This window comes from Acinonyx jubatus, chromosome D3 (assembly GCF_027475565.1).
Source record: "Acinonyx jubatus isolate Ajub_Pintada_27869175 chromosome D3, VMU_Ajub_asm_v1.0, whole genome shotgun sequence".
Classification (NCBI taxonomy): Eukaryota; Metazoa; Chordata; class Mammalia; order Carnivora; family Felidae; genus Acinonyx; species Acinonyx jubatus.
The window spans coordinates 7359285-7379645 of NC_069392.1; the positions used below are offsets into that span (position 1 = coordinate 7359285).

General features: G+C 51.8%; 1 protein-coding gene across 2 annotated transcripts in view; it reads right to left on the reverse strand.

Moving 5' to 3' along the window:
* BCL7A (BAF chromatin remodeling complex subunit BCL7A) overlaps window positions 1–20361 on the reverse strand; it is a 29232-nt gene that overhangs the window by 7698 nt on the left and 1173 nt on the right. For both annotated transcript variants that reach the window (XM_027043902.2, XM_027043903.2), the window contains exons 2-4: window positions 13923–14004; window positions 10619–10715; window positions 5120–5287 (exon numbers count right to left, since the gene is read on the reverse strand). In XM_027043902.2, the coding sequence (XP_026899703.1) occupies window positions 5120–5287; window positions 10619–10715; window positions 13923–14004 (347 nt within the window). The remainder of the gene's footprint in view (window positions 1–5119; window positions 5288–10618; window positions 10716–13922; window positions 14005–20361) is intronic.

Sequence of the window (20361 nt, forward strand, 5' to 3'; positions counted from 1 at the left end):
TAGGGCATAGACCCAGACTCCCCATAAACCTGACCGTTCTTTGATACTTTGCTCTACTCTTCTTTAAAAAAACGTTTACCGATTGGGGCAGCTGGGTGGCTCGGTTGGCTGAGCATCCGACTCTTGATTTCTCACGGTTTGTGGGTTTGAGCCCCATGTCAGGCTCTGTGCTGACGGTGCAGAGATGGGATTCTCAGTCTCCCTCTCTTTCTGCCCCTCCCCTGCTCACACTCACTCACTCTATCAAAATAAGTAAATAAATGACAAGAAAGAAAGCAAGAAAGCAAGAAAAAGAAAAGCAAGCAAGCAGATTGACAGGGGCACCTGGGTGGCTCAGTTGGTTGGACATCTGACTCTTGATTTTGGCTCAGGTCATGATCCCAGGGTCATGGGATCGAGCCCCATGTTGGGCTCCGTGCTGAGCATGGAACCTGCTTGGGATTCTCATTCTCTCTCTCCCCATCTGTCCCTCTCCCCCACTGGAGTTCTATCTGTCTCTTTCTCTCAAAAAAAGAAGAGAAAGAAAAAGACAGACAGAGAAAGAAAAGAAAGAAAGAAAGAAAGAAAGAAAGAAAGAAAGAAAGAAAGAAAGAAAGAAAGAAAGACAGACAGACAAGAAAGGAAAAGAAAAAGAAAGCAGATTGGTAGTTGCCATGGGTTAGGGCCGGGGGGAAGGGGAAGTGAGTTTATGGGCACAGAGTTTCCTTTTGGGGTGACAGAAATGTTTGGAACTGGTCAGAGTTGAATTTTATCTCCATTTTTTAAAAAAGTAAAAAAGGTCTCTGCTGATGTTATATTCTATTTCATAATACGTGTTTGCTTTAGCAAATACCATCAATTGTTATTGTCCTCTAGCCTGCAGACCGGACAAGGAGGTTCAGAAATCATGGCCAGTCACCCAGTCATGCTGAGCCCCTGCCCGGCCTGAGAGCTCGCGGAGCACTCTAGGGCTCGGTGCAGCGCTGGTGCTGGAACTCACCCAGGGGAAATTATTTTCCTAGGGCCTAAATTTAGTCCAGTGAGTTTGGACATTATGTCATTCCCTGAGCTCACTCAACAGTAAACAAGTTCAAAGCAAGGTCAACAGCTGGCGACCAACCTGCCCTGTCCTGCAGGCAGTGTGCACCCACCTGGGAGGCCTCTAGGCCTTTCTCATGGGGGCTCCCCCAGCTGTGGCGCCCCCCCCACCCCCCGCCCCGAGCGATGCTGCGCAACTGTGCGTGCCCAGTGGCCCGGGGTCGCCAGAAGAGGACCCTGGTGTGGTTTCCTGGACCAGGAAGGCTTTTGGTGGTAGTGGGGGGAGGGGTGGGTAGTGGTAATAGTTACCAAAATGTGGCAACCGTGGAAGCAACAGCCCAAGAAGCGATTCCTGAAGTAGAGCTTTAACCGGCCTTCAGGGAAAGGAGCTGCAGATCCCAGACGTGGGAGGAACGCAGGAGAAAGCAGGCAGGACGGGGCGCACGTGGGCATCACCTCCCCTCGCTCACCAGGCCCCTCCTACACAGCGGGCTCCGACCCTTTGCTTCCCTTCCTGCCCCGTTCCTTGCCGGGACCTGACGGGGGAGGCAAGTTTTACTGGTCTCATGTCAGCCCAGCTGTGACCAGCGCGTCCCGTCCCCGGGCCTGGCCCCCTGGTTCCACCGCCCTCTGCCCGCAGAGCCACAGGGAGCCCAGGAAGGCACTGGGGGCCTCTGTAGGGACAAGGGGATGCCCACCCGAAAGGCCCGCGTCAGGCTTCCTACGATGGTGGCTCTCGACTGAAGACGATTTTGCCCCTCACGCGACGGGGGGCGTTTGGCAGGGTCTGGAAACATCTTTGGTGTCACAACCAGGGGTGAGGGAAAGCCAGGGATGCTCAACATCCCGCCACACACAGAACGGCCCCACAGCAAAGACTCATCTGGCCCCAAGTGCCGCAGTGCCGAGGCTGAGAAACGCTGCCCAGCCACCGCCTCTCTGGAGGAAACTGTGGGATCCGGCCAAATTTTAAATGCCCGTACCTCTGACTGAATACACAGTCCGCGATCCTTCAGCTCCATCACACCTGAGCACAGACGCAAAGATGTGTGGACAAGACTCCACGCAGGACCGTGTATGGAAAACACAACACATCGCCCCCCCACCCCCACCCAAAACAACCCAAATGACCATCGATACGGGGACTATTTAAATGAATTAGGACACATGCACACCTCTGCATATGAAGCTGGCAAAGAGAGTAAGACAAACCTGTACGTGCTGACACGGAACAATCTCCATGGTGATTGTTAAGGGAAGTATTCTTAAAAAAGGGAGGTTATAATCTCATATAGATTTTTCTAGGTGCACAGACTGTTTATTTCGGAGGGCCACAACACAGGCTCAACAGGGGTCCTCCCTGACGAGGAGGACGCCAAAGGCTCCGGGTGCGGGGCTGTCCAATCTGTGTCCTAACACCGAACTGTTTCACTCAGTTACCTGCACCCCACCCTACCCTGCCCACGGGCCTACCTGGCACATGAGCACCTTCCTCACGCCTGGCTGGCCTGCCCCTTCCCCAACCCATCCCCAGGCACTGCCCCTCGGCCTCTCCTGCTTGCACTGTTCATTCCCCCCCATTCCCGCTCATCCTTCAAGCCTCACTCAGGGAGCACCTCCTCCAGGAAGCCTTTCCTGAACTCCTTAGGCTCCCTTTTCTTACCGTCTAGCGCAGCAGGGGCCATGAACTCAAAAGCCCCCTTAAGGGCTAGGCAGTGCCATGAATGAGTCAGAGAAGCTGTTCAGTTCAGACACAAATAAAAAAAAAAATCTAAAGGAATGCTCTTCTGTTCCTCTAAGAAACATATATTCGCCCAACCTCTCACACTTTTACGTTTCTACTTTTGATAGTGAAATCGGTTCAAAAAGCAACTTAGTTTTTCCTTTAAATGTGCAATAAGAAAAGTAACAGTGATCGTGGAGTGACACGGGCTACTACTCTTGGGCCTCAGTGTCAGGGAGACAATAGGGAGTGGTGGGGAGTGTGGTAACTGGCAAGGGTGGCTCCGCTCACCCTCCCTGGAAGGGCAGCCACATCTCTGTTTAACCAGTCGCTGCTCCACAGAAAAGCAGACCCAGTATTGCCAGATCTTCTGATTTTTCAAGAGGTAGAAATCAATCTTATTTTAAGCAAAATTGTTTTAAGGTTAAATTTTTGACATCAGGTGCCTGGATGGCTCATCGGTTAAGTGTCGACTTCGGTTCAGGTCATGATCTCATGGTTCGTGAGTTGGAGCCCCACATCAGCTGTGCTGACAGCTCAGAGCCTGGAGCCTGTTTCAGATTCTGTGCATCCCTCTCTCTCTGACCCTCCCCCCCTCGCACTCTGTGTATGTGTGTGTGTGTGTGTCTCTCTCTCAAAAACAAATAGACATTTAAAAAAAATAGAATATGGAGGCACCTGCATGGCTCAGTTGGTTAAGCAACCGGCTTAGGCTCAGGTCATGATCTCGCGGTTCATGGGTTCAAGCCCCGCACTGGGCTCTGTGCTGACAGTTCAAACCGGGAGCCTGCTTTGGATTCTGTGTCTCCCTCTGGATTCTCTGCCCCTTCCTTGTCTGCTCTCTGTCTCCCTCTCTCTCTCTCAAAAATAAACATTAAAAATTTAAAAAAATAGAATATGTTTGAAATAAAATTTTGACATCAAATTCAAATTAAAAATAAAAATACCACCAGGCCCATGACCACACCCACACACCACACGCTGGATCTAGTCTGTCTCTGACCTCTGGGTGGGTGGGGGAGGGGGTCTCAGTCTCAGTTTTGGTGTCTGTCTGCCCTGCTTCCCTCTGAGTGCTTGTGGGGCAGGAAGCAGGGCTTAGCTGTGAGTGGCGCCGAGCCTCACACAGGGTGGGTGTGGGAAAGTGTGTCAAAGGGAATGGGGTTCGAATTGCCTCCATGGCCCAGAGAGGCCTTCCTCCTGAGAAGCCCCACTCCCTCCCCAAGCACAGAGAAGCCTGGACTCCAGGCCGGCTGCCCTCCCTGTCAGGAAAGCTCAGCCGTGTGCAGGGGCTCCAGCCGCAGCTGGCCCTTCATGGATGCTGGCAAGGCCATCCCCCCAGGTGCTGGGGGTCACCCTCCGGTCCCCGCTCCGCCCAGGTACTCCTGCCTTGGACCTTCAAAATATACCTCAATTATCAGACAATCAAAACCTACGGACCTATCTTAGGTGCGATGATGGTACTTGTGATGAGGGAAGAAAAGATTCTTATTTTTGAGAGATGCGTGAAGTGTTCAGGGACGGAATGCCGTAAGATCTGTAACTACTTTCAAATGGCTCCCCCCCAAAATATTTACAGACAAAGCAAAACCAATTAAGAATTGCCCAATTCAGCTGACATATATGGAAGAGTACACTATTCATTTTTCTCAATGTTTGAAAATTTTCAAGAGTCGAGAGATCTCAAAATAGACAAAAATAAACCGACATACACAGATTCGAGTACATATACGTCCTCTATGACAAGACTGCTTCTTGCCACCCTCTTCCATCTGGATGACTGCAGTAGCCCTACCATCTGTGCTCGATCACAGTTAACCAAAGTGACCCTCTAGCCCACAGTGCTCAATCCCAGTGGCTCCTGCCTCACTTGGCACGGAAGCCAGGTCTGTTTAGTGGCCTACGAGACCCCCATACTCGAGGTCCTGCCTCCTCTCCTCTCATCTCACTTTGTAAACCCCTCATCCGCACTTCCCAGCCACTGAGCACACTCTTGCCTCAGGGCCTTTGCACTGCCCATTCCCTCCTGCCCAGAGTTCTTTTCTTCCACTTATCCACATGGTTTGCTCCCTTACCTAATTTTAGCCAAATTTGCTCTAATGTCACCCTATTTAAAATTGAAACACTCCCCATAATTCATCAAGACTCTCCATTTCCCTTTCTTATAGTTTTCCACAGCTCCTATCTTCTAAAAACTAGACTGCCGCATTTTTAAATTGCCCCACAAGAATATGAGCTAGTCTAGGCATTACCCTGCTTCTACTTGTACTGTGACCTTCTAGGGGCGGGCACGTGGCAGGGCCTCCTAGAGACCCATCAGCGAACTACAGGAAGGCTGGCTGAAGACAGGCCCCTCTGATCCCAGGCCCCAAGGGCACATACCTTCGGCCCCAGGGAGCTCCTTCCCATCTGCCTGGGTCTCATCTGCCTTGGTGTCAGTGCCTTCGCCGGGCACAGCCGAGGTGGGCTCGGGAGCAGGGCTTGAGTTACTGCTGTTCTCCTGTTTGATGGGGGAGGCATCTGCTATGGAGCTCTGGTTGCTGTTATCATCTGCACAGGGGGGAACAGAACCACAGGGTGAGATCCTGCAGCTGCTGGGGAAAGGTGGGCTGGGGGCTCAGCCTCCCCAGGTCTCAATGCCTGCAGCCCCACAGGACGCTCTCCCAGGGAAGGAGGCACTTGCCCCGCCCTCAAGACCTCTGAGATGACCCACCCAGAGCCGTCCCACATGTCCTAAGAGGAAAAGGCTTCTAGGAGCCTGCCTGAACTTCCCCTGCGGGCTCGGGCCCGTGTTTGGGGGCAGCCAGCTGCAGACAGTGGCCTCACACATTTTAAGTCTTTGAGGGACATTTAAGACCTCTCTTCTGGGTTGAAGAAGCCAGACTTGTGCACTTGGCTCTGTAGCAAGACAAAGGCTGAAGCATGGTTCGTGTGTGAGGCAACACTGCCAAAAAAAAAAAATGTTCTGTTGATCTAATCAAATGTCTAGACCAACTTCCACTTGATACAAAGTAAAAGGGGGAGAGGAACATGTTAGCAGAAAGCAGGCTATTCCACAGGACAGTCAGACCAGGCTCAAGTCAAAACCATTGATTAAAAAAGAGACAGAGAGGGGCGCCTGGGTGGCGCAGTCGGTTAAGCGTCCGACTTCAGCCAGGTCACGATCTCGCGGTCCGTGAGTTCGAGCCCCACGTCGGGCTCTGGGCTGATGGCTCAGAGCCTGGAGCCTGTTTCCGATTCTGTGTCTCCCTCTCTCTCTGCCCCTCCCCTGTTCATGCTCTGTCTCTCTCTGTCCCAAAAATAGATAAACGTTGAAAAAAAAAAATTTAAAAAAAGAGACAGAGAGCGGGAGGGAGAGAGAGAGGAGAGGAGAGAGAAAAGTTAGGAAGATTATAAAAAGAAATTTAAGAGGGGCCCCTGGGTGGCTCAGTGAAGTCGACTCTTGACCTGGGCTCAGGTCATGATCTCACAGTTCATAAGATGAAGCCCCACTCTGACAGCATGGAGCCTGCTTAGGATTCTCTCTCTCCCTATCTCCCTGCCCCTCCCCTGCTCATGCTTTTTCTCTCTCAAAATCAATAAATAAACATTTAAAAAAAAAAAAAGAAAGTTTAGAGGCTTAATAACTGGAGTGCCTGGGTGGCTCAGTCAGTTAAGCATCCGACTTCGGCTCAGGTCATGATCTCACGGTTGGTGAGTGGGAGCCCCAGGTCGGGCTCTGTGCTGACCGGCTTGGAGCCCGGAGCCTGCATTGGATTCTGTGTCTCTCTTTCTGCCCCTCCCCATCTCGTGCTCTGTCTTTCTCTCAAAAATAAACATCAAAAAATTTTTTTAAAAACAAATGAATAAACGTTAAAAAATTTATGAGATTTAACAACTAAATAGGACATGTGAAAACTAGATTCTGTTTTGAACGTGCCAGGTTGTAAGGGGCATTTTGGAACAACTGGGGAATTTGAATATTTGAATATAGTCTGGAGTTTAGAAGATACTACTGTTACTTTTGTTAGGAGTAAACACGGCACACCGGGTGTATAGAAATGCCATTTATTAGTGACGGGTTCAGCCATGTACTTCAGACACAAGGTGGGGAAGCTGATTTTAAAAGGCTTCAGTACAGGTTGCCTACGATTGTCAGAGCTGTGCAATTTTTATATGTAGATTACATTTCAATTAAAAAAAACTTAACACATCAGGGGCGCCTGGGTGGCTCAGTCGGTTAAGCGTCTGACTTTGGCTCAGGTCATGATCTCACAGTTCATGAGTTTGAGCTCTGTGTCGGGCCCTGTGCTGACAGCTCAGAGCCTGGAGCCTGTTTCAGATTCTGTGTCTCCCTCTCTCTCTGACCCTACCTGGTTCACACTCTGTCTCTCTCTCAAAAATAGATAAATATTTAAAAAAAAACCAAAAACCTTACACATTAAAGAAACAGATGAGGCAAACATGGCATGTAAGGGAAAACCTAGATGGCAGGTGAATGAAGTTCATCACGCGATTCCTCCTACTCTTCTCTGCTATGAAATTTTTCATGAAAGAAAAAGGAACAGTTATTTGGGCACATCCTGGGCACCCACCACGTGTAGGCGCTGGGCGAAAACATCTACAGTCACATTGCCTATCCTCCCGACAACCTGCCAGGTAGGAGCTGTTACCTCCTTCACTTATAGAGGGGGAAACTGAGGCTCTGACGGGCAGAGCCCCTTCATCAGGCTGGTCTGCCCCACTCTAAACTCAACCTGCTGACGAAGCAGTTCCACAGTCCCAGCCAGGTAAAGTGCATCTGACTCTTTTTTTTCTTTTAATCAATTTTTTATTTATTTAGTTTTTATTTCTTTATATTGAGAGACGGAGAGAAAGAGAGCAAGCACCAGTGGGGTAGGGGTAGAGAGAGAAGGAGAGAGAAACTCCAAGCAGGCTCCGTGCTGTCAGTGCAGAGCCCGACATGGGGGCTCGAACTCACGAACTATGAAATCATGACCTGAGCTGAGATCAGGAGTCGGACGCTTCACCGACGGGGCCCGGGCACCCCGCATCTGATTCTAAGTGTCCTTGTTACAGAGAAGTATTCTCTTGTGAATTCTGGGACTTAAAAAAAAAAAAAAAAGTACACTCTCCTGATTTACCTTTCAAGAACATCTAAACCTCCTATGCCAAGCTATGTGTGCCTGTGTCTCAAGAGGCACAGAAGGCAAAGGCCCGACCCACGGGTCCCAGCATGAAGTTGTGGTAAGAATGACAAAAAGCAGGAATGTTTAACAAGTTAGTTGCCCGAGCCTAGCCTGGTCACCTAGGAACTGCATGATGCTGACACTCAACACTGGTAGGATCTCTGACACTAAACACGTGGCTGCAGGTGGCCACTGCCCCCACCTGGAACCTTCCAGATCATCCTGTCCAGGTGCATATGCTTCCTTGCCTTTGTACACATACATGTCCTGCAGCTGGACTTGGTCTTGGCTGCACACGTACTAAAATGGAAGGGATGCCAAGAAGGTGAGCGAGGCTCCTTCCATCAGGGATGCTTACTCAACAGTCCAGATTTTTCTGGAGAGTAAGCCTGGGCTGGTGTCCACACACTTGGATTCTGCCCAAAGGACCTCATAGGCCAGCACTGGCATTTATGACCTTCCCAACCCTGGGTGAGCTGCATCACCTGTCCAAGCCTTCGTTTCCTCATCGGCACAAAGGGGCTTGTTTGCAGGATGAAATGAGGTAAGGCATGAAATAGGCTTAGCAAGATGCTTGGCACATTGTGACAGCTCCTTAAATGTCAGCTACGAACATGCCAAGGCTTTTAAGGGATTATCTTACAGAATACTTACAATGACCTTATTGACCTTATGAAGGAGGTGTTACCATTCCTATTGGATGGACTGAAAACAGACCTGAAAGGTTATGTGTTCAGGATCTAGCCCAGGTTCACAAGCTACAAAGAGATCCCAGGGAGTCAGATGGGAACCCAGGTGGGATCTTGTCCTCTGCTGTAAAAGGCTCTCACCTGTGAACCAGGTTGAAGGGGGTGTGTGTGTGTGTGTGTGTGTGTGTGTGTGTGTGTGTGTCTTCTCAATCCCTAGAGAGTGGGGACCTAACCAGTGTCAGGGAGACAGGTTACGTCCCAGCTCAAATACCTAATTGTGAAAAGGAAAGGATTCAACTGTAATTGCATAGCCAGTAAGGGGCTTTCTTGACACACAGCCGTCAGCAAAACCCTTCTGTGCTTTTCTGAACCCAGTTCAGCAACAAGCAAGACTCCCTGCCCTCGGAGCTTGTGACTGTGTTTTCCAGACTGGTCGGTCAGTTTGGGAAAATGGGGAAGTTCAATGGCATTCTTTCCCTGGAGCAAAACGGCCCTGGAGCCAGAGGAGTAGAAACTCGATCAAACCAATATTCCGTGTTGATTTACTTATTTATCTAATGCCACGTTGGTGTACAAAAGGCTTGGGTAGTCAAAAAGACAAAGACATTGATACTGGGATCGAGAGGTGGGAAAGGGGTGCCTGGGTGGCTCGGTCTGGTGAAACGTCCAACTCGGTTTCAGCTCAGGTCACGATCTTGCAGTTCGTGAGTTTGGGCCCCTCGTTGGGTTCTGTGCTGACAGTGCGGAGCCTGCTTGGGATTCTGTCTCCTTCTCTCTGCCCCTCCTCGGCTCATGCAGACACGCATGTGTGTGCACACGCACGCGTGCGCGCGCACACACACACACACACACTCTCACTCTCTCAAAATAAATAAGTAAAAACTTAAAAAAAAAAAAAAAAGAGGGAGAGATGGGAAAAGGCAAGTGGTACAAGCTCTTCTACTGGCCAGCCAGGCAGGTGGCCTCCCAAAGAAACAGCTGCTGCCACCTCGGGGGAGCACACTGCTAGGGTTTCTGGGTCTGGCTTCTCACGGGATAGCAGAAATGCAGGTTTCCTGACTTATAAATAACAGAAACTCAATTTTTCAGACATTTCATGTTTGAATCTCTAAGGTCAGAAATCAGAAATTGGAGGGGTGGGGACAATCAAGGAGGGACAGCGGGGGGACTGAGGGATGTTCAGGGCTTGATCTGGGCTGGTTACACAGATGGATGTAGTCTGTATACACATCGTGGAGCCATACACTTATGATCTGTGCCTTTCCTTTCAGTTAAAAAGGTAAAACAGGGGGCACCTGGGTGGCTCAGTCGGTTGGGTATCTGACTTCAGCTCAGGTCATGATCTCGCGGTCCATCGGTTCGAGCCCCGTGTTGGCTCTGTGCTGATAGCTGGAGCCTGGAACCTGCTTCAGATTCTGTCTCCCTCTCTCTCTCTGCCCCTCCCCTGCTCATGCTCTGTCTCTCTCTCAAAAAAAACAAACATTTAAAAAAAAAAAGTCAAAACAACTGCAGACTGGCTAAAGCAGGTCTCCAGCCTGGATTCAATCAGACAACTGGTTGGGTGTCACTTGTGAAATAAGACAGCAAAGGAAGTTAGGAGGATATCAATGTGGAAGGCAGGTCCCCGGGACCCAGAGTGATAACACGATGTCAAAAATCCAGTTTCCAGTTTCCTAGCAGCCAAAGCAAAATAGGAAATGGAAAATATAGTCATTTTTATGGTATGGCAGGCCTAGGAGGGGAAAAAGTACCCCCCAAAAAGTGCCTGAGCACACAGGGCTGAGAGGTCATCTCCTGTGAGGTCTGTGTCCCTGGGTGAGAAGGTCTCTGGCTTGTTGTATGTTTCTTGGCTCGCTGTGCTGGGAACAGAAGTTTCTTCTCCTCCACGGAGCCTTCTCCCGGGCACATAGAGGCCTCCTCGTACTGCCCAACCCTCCTACCTTGCCTGGAATGTGAACAAACCTGCTGTTGAGAACAAAACCTCAGTGCTCTGCCACAGCCCAGCGCCTGGCAGGGGAGCTCACCGTGCATGTCCATCATCCCTGGGGAGGAGCTGTTCTCCGGAGTGGTCACCTCTGAGCCACACTTCTCATCTTTGCCCTTTTTCTTGTTCTTGTTCTTCTAGAGGAGAAAATGGAGCAGAAACCAAGTCACCACATTGTGTGTGCATGCGTGAGCAAGCCCCCCGGGGGGTGATATGAATATTTTATTCAGCTGGTTCGTCCTGGAGCCTGCAAGCCTCTGGAGGGCTCTCCTTGGCCTGCATTTGAACATGTCCCATTAGAGGCCTCACCTGCAGAAGGGAGGATTCTGGGGCTGGACTGGGAGGCTGGGAATAAAAAAACCTGCCTTGTTTGTGGGGTCAGCACCGGCAGGCATGCAAACACCCTGGCTTATGGGAATTTCCTCCACTTGCCAGGAGAACATCTGGGGAAAAGGCCAGAGTCACCCTGCCCAGAGCAGGTACAGTGATGCCAGGTGAGGGATGGAGAAGACACAGGTCACACACTTTCACTATCTGCAGGCCCCGGAGCTGCCTTTCTCGAATAGTCAGCTGACTCCCAGAACCACATTGGAAGGCCAGGTGAGGAGGGAAATCCCAGAGAGGAAGGAGGGAGAAGAGGATGCTTTCTGTGTGCAGTTCTGTTTTGGTGTTTGCTATTGTTGTTGTTTTTCTTTACAGATGGAACAGAATCCTGTTAGAAATGACCTGTGTCCAGTGGTAAGAGACTCATTATATTATGGCATATTCTTTCAATGTAATGTAATGCAACATTTACAGAGAATAAGGCAGCTCTTTGTGTACTGACGTGGAATGATCTACAAAAATATCAGCATATTGGAATATCTCAGTACCTTCAAGATGTATACAAGGAAGGTTCCAGAACGTGGGAAGAGACCACTAGTAACGGAAAGAAAAGGACACACGAACATGTGTCCACACGTGTGTTTGCGTGCACTCTCTCTGGAAGGATAAACAAACGCTGGTCACCTCCAAGGAAAGGAGCTGGGTGGTGTGGGGGGGCCTGCGCAGGGATGGGAAGCAGATTTACGAAAAGATATGTATGTATTTGGGAAAGGTAGCATTTGAGGAACATGCATACCTATGGATAAAAAGTAGATTGGTGGACTCCAGGACCTTGGGGGGCGGGGGGGACAGGAGTGACTGCTAACAGGTGTCAGTTTTGTTTTTGGGGTAATGAACATATTCTGGATTTACAGCAGCGATGCTACATGGATATATAGTAACACTGACTCGCATATCTTAGAAGAGTGAGTTTTATGGCATATGAATGGTCTTCGTTTAAAAAGCATTTTTAAAGTAATACTTGAACTTTGTAAAATGGTTTCCCTACTTAAAAGAAAACAACTTTCAAGAGTTCTGAAGTAAAAAAAAAGGGGGGGGCAACCATGTCGCAATTGGGTGTTTAAAAAAATAGAAAGCGAACCCTCCACCGTACAGGTTTCTGGCCACAAGCACCAGAGATTCCGATTCAGCTATCTGGGGTGGGGCCCAGGATCCTGCATTTCTTCAAGATTCCCAAGGGATCAGATACTCAGCCAGGTGTGGGACCCATCGCCCTGGAGAGAAAGGGGGTAGGGGAAACGTTGTACATCACGGGCTCAGAGACAATAGCAAATTAGCATTGTTCGAGCTCCGTCTGCACAGCCGTGCTGGCTGGGTTAAGTTCTCTCGGTTTGATGTATTGCTTTTACACTGTAGCAGAAGCCTCAGGAGCTAGATATTGCTGCCCCACTGCACAAAAAAGGGAACTCGGGCCCAGCAAGTTGGGGTCACCTGTCTGACATCACAGGTTAATCGAGGGTAGCCTGTCCCAAACCTCTTTGCCCAGCCCAGAGCTGCCCTGTCCTTCCCGACAGCCCATATATTATACTTTCTCCTTGATCACTATCCATTTTGGCACTTCCCTGATGTCTGTTTCATGCTATTCTATAATTATCTTTCCCAACGAGATTATAAATTCCTTGAGAGCAGGGACCATGTCTTCTCAAATGCAACCGGCGTTTATATAAAACACCTAATGATGTGCAAGGCACAGACATGGGCCAGAGCCAGGAGCTGCCTTCGAGGAGCTGGCTGCACCCTGCTCTCCCCTCCAGGACAGCCAGCACCAAAGGCTGCAATGGGCTGGGTCTCAGGGCCTCTGGGGAAGGCGACCCTGGTGGCTCCATGAGCCCAGGCCAGAACCAGAAAGGGTGACAAACACCGGCGTTCTCGGCCCAGCACCAACCTACCCGGAGGTGAGCAGGTGATCACAGGGTCAAGAATGGAGCCTCAGCCCTGTCTGAAGATCCAAAACAGGTCACTGAAGATGGGGGAGGGAAGCTCAGCTCTGCCTTTAGGGCCCCCTAGAAACCCACCAATCACGACCACGTCACCCCAGAAGCAAAGGGGGCCACGCAGCCTACTCTGGGCCATCTTCCTGCAGGAGAAGACTGTGTGCACAAATAGGGAAGGCGTTCCAAGCGGGAGGAACAGTCCATGCCAAGGGCTGTAGGTAGGGTCATTCTGGATGTTGACCAGAAGTAAGAGTAGCTGATCTGGGGTCTAACTGGACTGGGAGCCATGAAGCTGAAACACTGTGATGTGGCAACACTGTCAGCAGTCCCTGGGTGAGATGAGGCACAGCCGCAGGGACTCCCTCTAGTGGTTGGAGCCAGCCCCCCCCCCACAAGCCCCCCAAGAGTGGCTGTGTTCCCCGTAACAAACCCTCTCACTCGGGCTCGCCAGCAGCTCCAACTACCAGAAGGCTCTCCGACAGCAAAGAGAGCATGTGCTTTGGTGTCACACAGCTCTGACGCTTGCTGTGTGATTCTGGGAAAGTGGCTTCACCTCTCTGAGGCTGTGTCCTTACTTGTACAAAAGGGATAAAGACAGCAACTCCACAGAACTGGCACGAGAAATACAAGGCAATGCCTGGCAGGTGGTCAGGTGCTCAGAAACAGCGGTGCTACGATGAGGGGACAAGGCCTGCTTGTCTGTGGATATGCCATCTCCAAACCGTGGTGCCCAGGGCACTAGGCATGTTCCCACTGGCAAACTGTGGAGCCCTCGGTCCAGAAGAGATGACTTGTGGGGGACACTCCCCACCTATGTGACGGCCAAACTCTGGGCTGGACCGTGAGTGAGGAGCACACAGGTGCAGCATCCTTTCTAGCCCGAAGCTGGGTCCTTGTACCTCCCAGGTGGCCTTGGCCCCAGGTTGCACACTGGTGGGCAGTGGCAGGCAACGCCTTCTCCCTGTGGTGGGGAGAGCATGGACGGATGGACGGCCCGACCCCAGGGAGCCAACCCCGCATACTCACATCATCCACCTTTGGCTCTGTCACAGGGACCCACTTGTAGATTCGCAGGGACGTGTCACCCACAGTCACCCACTTCTTCTCCCTGCAGAAGATGAGGAAGAGCCCATTACCAGGGGGTTTCCGGGGCAGGACCCTGCTCACCCCTCGTGGGGGACACAGGCCGCACAGCCTTGGAGTAGCTGCGACAAAGGGGCTGGTCAACTTGGGGCTAAGGGAGTGTACTCCACATCACTCTAGATCTAGTAGCTAGGGGACCCCAGGCGAGTCACTTCACCAAGTCAAGCCTCAGTTTTCCCATCTGTTGGACCACAGAGGGTCACTAATCTCTCCAGGCTGCCATAATGACTGCCATGCTGCCATGCATGAGACAGCATGTGTTAACAGCTTCCCCTCTGCCTTGAAGGATGCGCCTGGTTGACGCTGGGGTGCTGAGGGGCTGCCATTTAGGAGGACTCCTGTGGATGAAGGGAATTGGGCCCCGGGGTCCTCCAGCTTTGCCCCACACCACGGCCCACTCCAGGGAGCCAGTGAACTGGGCCACCCCAACCCCTGGGCAGCAGAGAGGGCATCAGGCCAACAGGGCATTTCCTTCTGGGTGGGGGCGCATATCTTCACCAAGGGCACCCGGGGGCTTACCCTGTCCTCCCGGCAATGCCTGTCAGGTCAGGGGAAGGGAGGCAGGAGCGGACAGTGTGAGTGACCAGCCAGGGCTCTTTGGGCAAACGCCATCTGGAGCAGCCAAGGGGGAACAGTGGAGCAAGGGCAACCCACACGGCCATACCCTTGGCCCAAGGGTGATCCCCGGGCCTCGGCAGGTTGGCACGGCCCATACTGTGGGGCAGCAGGCAGCCAGAAGGATGCTCTGAGACCCCACTCCCCGGTTCTAAGACAGGCACATGTTTCTGGGTCTCCCCTCCTAACACCGACCTCTGCACACTGCCCCCACCCCACCCCTGCCACATCCTGAACTCCTGGGGGACCGCGTCCAGGGTGGAGAGCAGCTACTAAAAGCAGGTTTATGCGTAAGGAGAAAATCACAAGCCATGAGAAGAACATGGGGTGACTGGTTTTCATTAAGGATAATAATTAACACCCTCTCCTCCACACCACTCTGCCTAAGCTACCATCACTCCCCTGGTGCCTGCCATAGCCTCCAAACTTTGGTCCCTGACCCCTGCAGTCAACACATGAGGTCATGTCACTTCCTGCCCCTAACACTGGGCATGGCCATGCACCTGATACCGAGGCTCAGAGGAAACTCCTGGAAGGAAAGCTGGGACTCCTGAACCGAGCAGTTTGGGCTCTAGGGTGCGCATTCCTGGCACCAGCCTCTGCCATCTAAGAAGTGGGAGGTCACAAAGGATCTCTCAACTGCTTCACAAGGACCTGAGCTGATTCAAGGAACCTGCCATGGAATGAGAGGGACAGATGCACACCAGGTTACAGGCAGCACAGCAGCCAGGAGCCCTCGGCAATTTTAGGGACAAGGGTTCCACTAGAATGGAGATTTATGTGTGATGTGAGCACCTCCGTCTGGGAGCCACCAGGTACCTGCCCAGCCTCCCCTCCCTGGGTGGGTGGCCCTCACGTGCTGGAGTGACACAGTACAGCCACCTTTACCACACTCTGGGCACCTGGCGCACTCAAAACCAGCGAACCCAAACCACAGACATCTCCATTCCCCAAGCTGTGCCTGTTTGGGTCCTACACACTTCCTGCTGGAAGAAGCCACAGTCAGGCTTTTATTTATTCTAGGATTATTTCTAGTGCTTTCTATGAGCTAAGCCCCATACACACTCTAATCTTCCGATAACCTTGAATGGCAGGAACAGTCACCTTCCCCATTTGACAGATAGAGAAACTGAGGCAGGAGGAGGTGAGATTGTTCTCTCCTCGGGGCTGGTGTTCAAAGCCTCCATGTGGCACTGCCTTTAGGAGAAGCTTCTCTGGCTTCTCTGGTTTTCATCCCTGCCCAGAAAGAATTAAGTAAAGACACCTATCTAAGTCACCACCCACCCATCTCCTACGTCCTGGAAGCAGGATGGACGACTCATAATCCCCGTCTTTCCCCACGTCCATACTGAAAAATCAGAAGGTACCCGGAAGGACAGGGGCGTTCCAAAGAACAACCTTGGTAACAAAGCAACAATCATAACAGACACTGTGTGCTGAAGGCTTACTTCTGCCAAGTGTTTTATTTACAATAAAGCCCTCTCCCCCTAAGACTGCCAACAAGCCTGCGAGAGGGGAACCAGTCTCACTCCATTTTATGGATGGGAAACAAGATGCCCAGAGAGGTTACATAACTGCTTCATGGTCACACAGCTAGTCTGAGCAGAACCTGGACCGGACACAGGCTCTGACCTTAGAGCCCACTCTATGCTGTTCTGTCTCCTGTGGAAAACTAAGAAATCATTCCACCTAGCACATGGGGACAGAAGCCGGATAAAGAAACACAAATTGCTAGAATCCCATGCAAATGGCCAAAGGCACTCACTACCCGCAATCCCTGTCAACTGGCTTCCTCGGCCTGGGCCCCACTAGGTCAGCAAATCCAAGGTTTGGTTGTCTTAAAAACAAAAACAAAAACAAGAACAAAAGTAACTGACTTGCAAAACCTAGGCCATATCTCAAGGCAGAAAGTGGGCCAGCTCTGGGCCCTGCGGCCTGCACACGAGCCAAGACAAAGGTCCAGAGTCGCACGTGCTTCCCTGAGCGGTTGAGGGCCCTGAAGCTTCCAAGCTGACAACAGCCAGGTTCTCGTGCCTCCCTCTGCCCCAGCTGGTGACCCCTTGGCCTGAGTCCCCTAACTCACCCCAAAGATGAGAATCTTTTCTTCAGGAGTGCCTGGGTGGCTCAGTCGCTTCAAAGTCCGACTCTCGGTTTTGGCTCAGGTTGTGATCTCACGGTTTGTGAGTTCAAGCCCGGCATCGGGCTCTGCGCTGACAGCACGAGCCTGCCTGCCTGGGATTCTCTCTCTCTCCCTCTCTCTCTGCCCCTCCTCCACTCTCTCTGTCTCTCAAAATAAATAAACTAAAAAAAAAAAAAAAAAAAAAAGAAAGGAACCTTTCTTCAGTTGCATTTCTACTGGACGCTGAGGGGCCACGGGACCCAGAGACAAGCACTAAGAACCCCCGCTCAGGAATGGACCTCGAAGGACTGCCCTTTGCTCAGCGGGCCAAGCAGGGACACCAGGCCCGGAACTCTGGGAGTCAGTCACTGAGCACGTAGCAGGGAGGATAAGAAGGGATTTCGCAGACACGACCCACAGGCTCTGGGCGTCCCCACCAGCCGGCAGCGCCCCAGGAAACAACACACGGGCTCGGGGAGAAGGAGTCCCTATCAGTCCCCTAAACCCATCATCCCAGAACACGCTGCCCCGATCCTCCACGGGAGAATGAAGCTGTGCTTACTACTTCATGTCTAGGGTGGCAAACGAGCACCCCCAGGTAGGTTTTGTCAGGTCTGCATGTGGATTTACAAATGTGAATCACTGGCCAAACTCTAAGAAGAAAAAAGTCAGACTCCACACAAAAATCCAGATTCCTGACTACTCTCACACACACAGTGACCTGGCCACGAGGGGCCCACGTGCCTCAGGAGCAAGGGCTCTCTCAGATCCCCAGCGCTCACCCCAGCCTACAGGCATGGGACCAGATTCACCAGTGGGCTGCACCCCCCACCTTGCCACAGAACTGCCCATGGGCACACCCTGAGCACCCGTGCCCTGCCGGGCCCTGGTTAACCAGCCAGGTAAGTACCTCTCAATTCCTCTCCGGACTTGGGCTCCTGGACAAAAGGGCAAATAGGGTCCCAGCTGTAGCAATAAAGCTCTAAACACGCCCCTGCCCCCCCTGCACAGGCTCCCATATAAATCGCAAGCACCCATCACAGATTTTCTAGGCCAAGATCAATTTCTAATGTTTTCCTGGGTGAAGGTCCAAGAGCTAGCCCAGGAGACCATCTTGGAGTCACTGCCCATGGGGGCCCTGATGACTCCCTCAAAGAGACTGAATCCCTCACTTTGTATTCACTTCCCAGGGCTAGTCCTCGATACCATTAGGAGAATGGTGTCATCCTAACTAGGCCCGAGATCGCTTGACCTGCCCTGTACCTGGCAGGAGGGCACCCCCTAAGGTAATGAGATGAGGCCCTAAACACGGTCAAACTTCCTCCTCCCCCAGGGACCGGTGGGAAGTCTCCGGGGAACAGGCCTATCTCCTTCTTCGGTAAGTCACTGAGGGACCCTTCAGACCAAGGGCCCAGGGGTCCGAGGCCTCAGCCTACTTTGTGGTTCAAGCTTTTGTCTCCTGTCCAACAACCCCACTGCCCTGCTCTTCTGCACCCACACGGGGCCTCCTAACCCTGGCCCAGTTTCCCAAAAAGGGGCCTGCCATTTTGTTCTTCTTCCAGCCATCTTGTGGCTGCCTCCTAGCCTACCAGCCTGCCTTGCTGGGACCCCAGACAGGGGAGAAAAAAGGCTGGCAGCTAGGGACAGGGTGGTCACGGCTGGCTGCTGTCTTTTTCTGGGGACAAGAGAAGGAAAGGGTTGGCAGAGGCGGGATTTTTAGGGGTCACCAGGGCTGAGAAGAAATACTATCCTAGGCTTCCAGGCAAAATGATATGACAGACACCTCTGTTCTCTGGATAAAATACAGGATGCTGCATTAAATTTGAATTTCAGATCTATAACAGTTTAATATAAGTAGGTCCCACATATTGCATGGGACATACTTACACTAAAAATTATACACATATATCATTTATTTTTTCAAACTAATTTCATTGTTTATCTAAAATTCAAATTTAACTGTGTGTCCTGTAATTTTATTTGCTAAATCTGGCAACCTGATGTCCCAGCCACTAGTTAAATGCATGGTTGGTGGCCACGCAGTTAATAAACAACCCAACGTCTCAAGGACTGACTGGAAGACCTATTCTAAAGGTGCAGTGGAGGTGAGATTCAGCTTCTCCGGGCTGGGAAAACCGTGGAAATAAGGCGAAGTCTATTTTGCTTAAAAGGGGCAGGGGGAAAAAAAAATCAGCAAAACACATATTTTATGGAGTCCACCTTACAATAAGGGCACAGTAGTGACTGATCCTGTATGCAGGGCTAAGTGCTTTTGGAGACAAGAGCTTGTTCTAGGAGAGAGAAAGCAGCAAGGGACCCCTTGCTGCCGCGGTTAAAGGAGTTCCACAGTTTGCCCAAGGTCACGGCAAGGAAGTAAACTGGAGGCGCAGCCCTGAGATCCTTTATCATGACCTGTTTCCCAAAACACGGGCAGGGAGAGAAACACCTTCTTCTCCCCTTCCCCCAAACACAGGCCAGGTCCCAAAGTGGGCTCAGCAGCGTGGACAGCCTCCAGGCTGGCTGTTCCAGCGCCCACGGGGCAGAAAACCCCACAGCTCCATCTGCCCTCCCCGTGGAGCAGCTGGCAGACCCGGCCCTGCAGGAGCAGCTGGCAGGGTGCCTGAGCCCCTGCCCTGCTGGAAACCTGGAGCAGAAGGCCCCACCACGCCTCTTTGGAACAGAGAAAGGCGCCTTGCCCCCAGCCCCTCTCTCACCTCCAAGCCTTGACAGAAGGGACTCAGGCCCAGACACTGGTTCTTTCTGTGCACAGGCACTAAGGCGGGGGGCCGACTCCAGCCTTCCCTCTGGGAATCCCACAGGAGAGGGAATTGTGGGCTTGTTTTCCTGTGTGTGTTTTGGCCTGCAGCTGTTTCTGCCATTTTTAAATGGCTCCAGTTGGGCAATGGGCACCCTGCGTGCCCCGGGAGCTCCCACAGTGTGGAAGACTTGGATCTCAACTTTGGAAGGGCTCCCCTTCTCACGGTTCTGAAAATTCTTTGTCCCATTGGAGCCAAACCCAGCCCTTGGCCGGGCATCCGGCCATCCGCAGGCAGCCCTTTCCATAGGAGGCCCGGGAGCACGTGGACTTTATTGATTTTCCTCTCGCCTTTTTTTGTTGGGTTTGACTCAGAAAGGACAGCTAACTTGTGACACGGCTAGGCTGCAGGCTCGCCCCCGGTGGTTTTTAGAGACCAAGGCGTTACTCGAGAAATGACACCCCTAAACATAAACATACTCCACCGGGGGCCTGCCCCGTTTTTAGTCTTTAAATAAAGGGTCAGGACGAGCCCGCGGGGGCTGACACTCGAGAACCTCGCGGCTGCTCCTCTCCCTCCCTGACCCTGGTGAAGCCGTGGGAAAAAAATAATAAAGTTGAAATCAAGGAGCCAGGAGTTTTCAACAAGTCTGCCCCAACCTGGCGATGTGCTTGCGCCTGGGGCCTGGCCCGCGGGCCGATTCCGAGCCAGATCCCGATGAGGCCGCGAACACGTTCGGCCCCCCATTAATTACAGCAAGGCCACGCCGGACAGACTCCAACGTGAGCTCGAAGAACACGCACGGCCAACACCGAATATTCTCTCCCCCCCG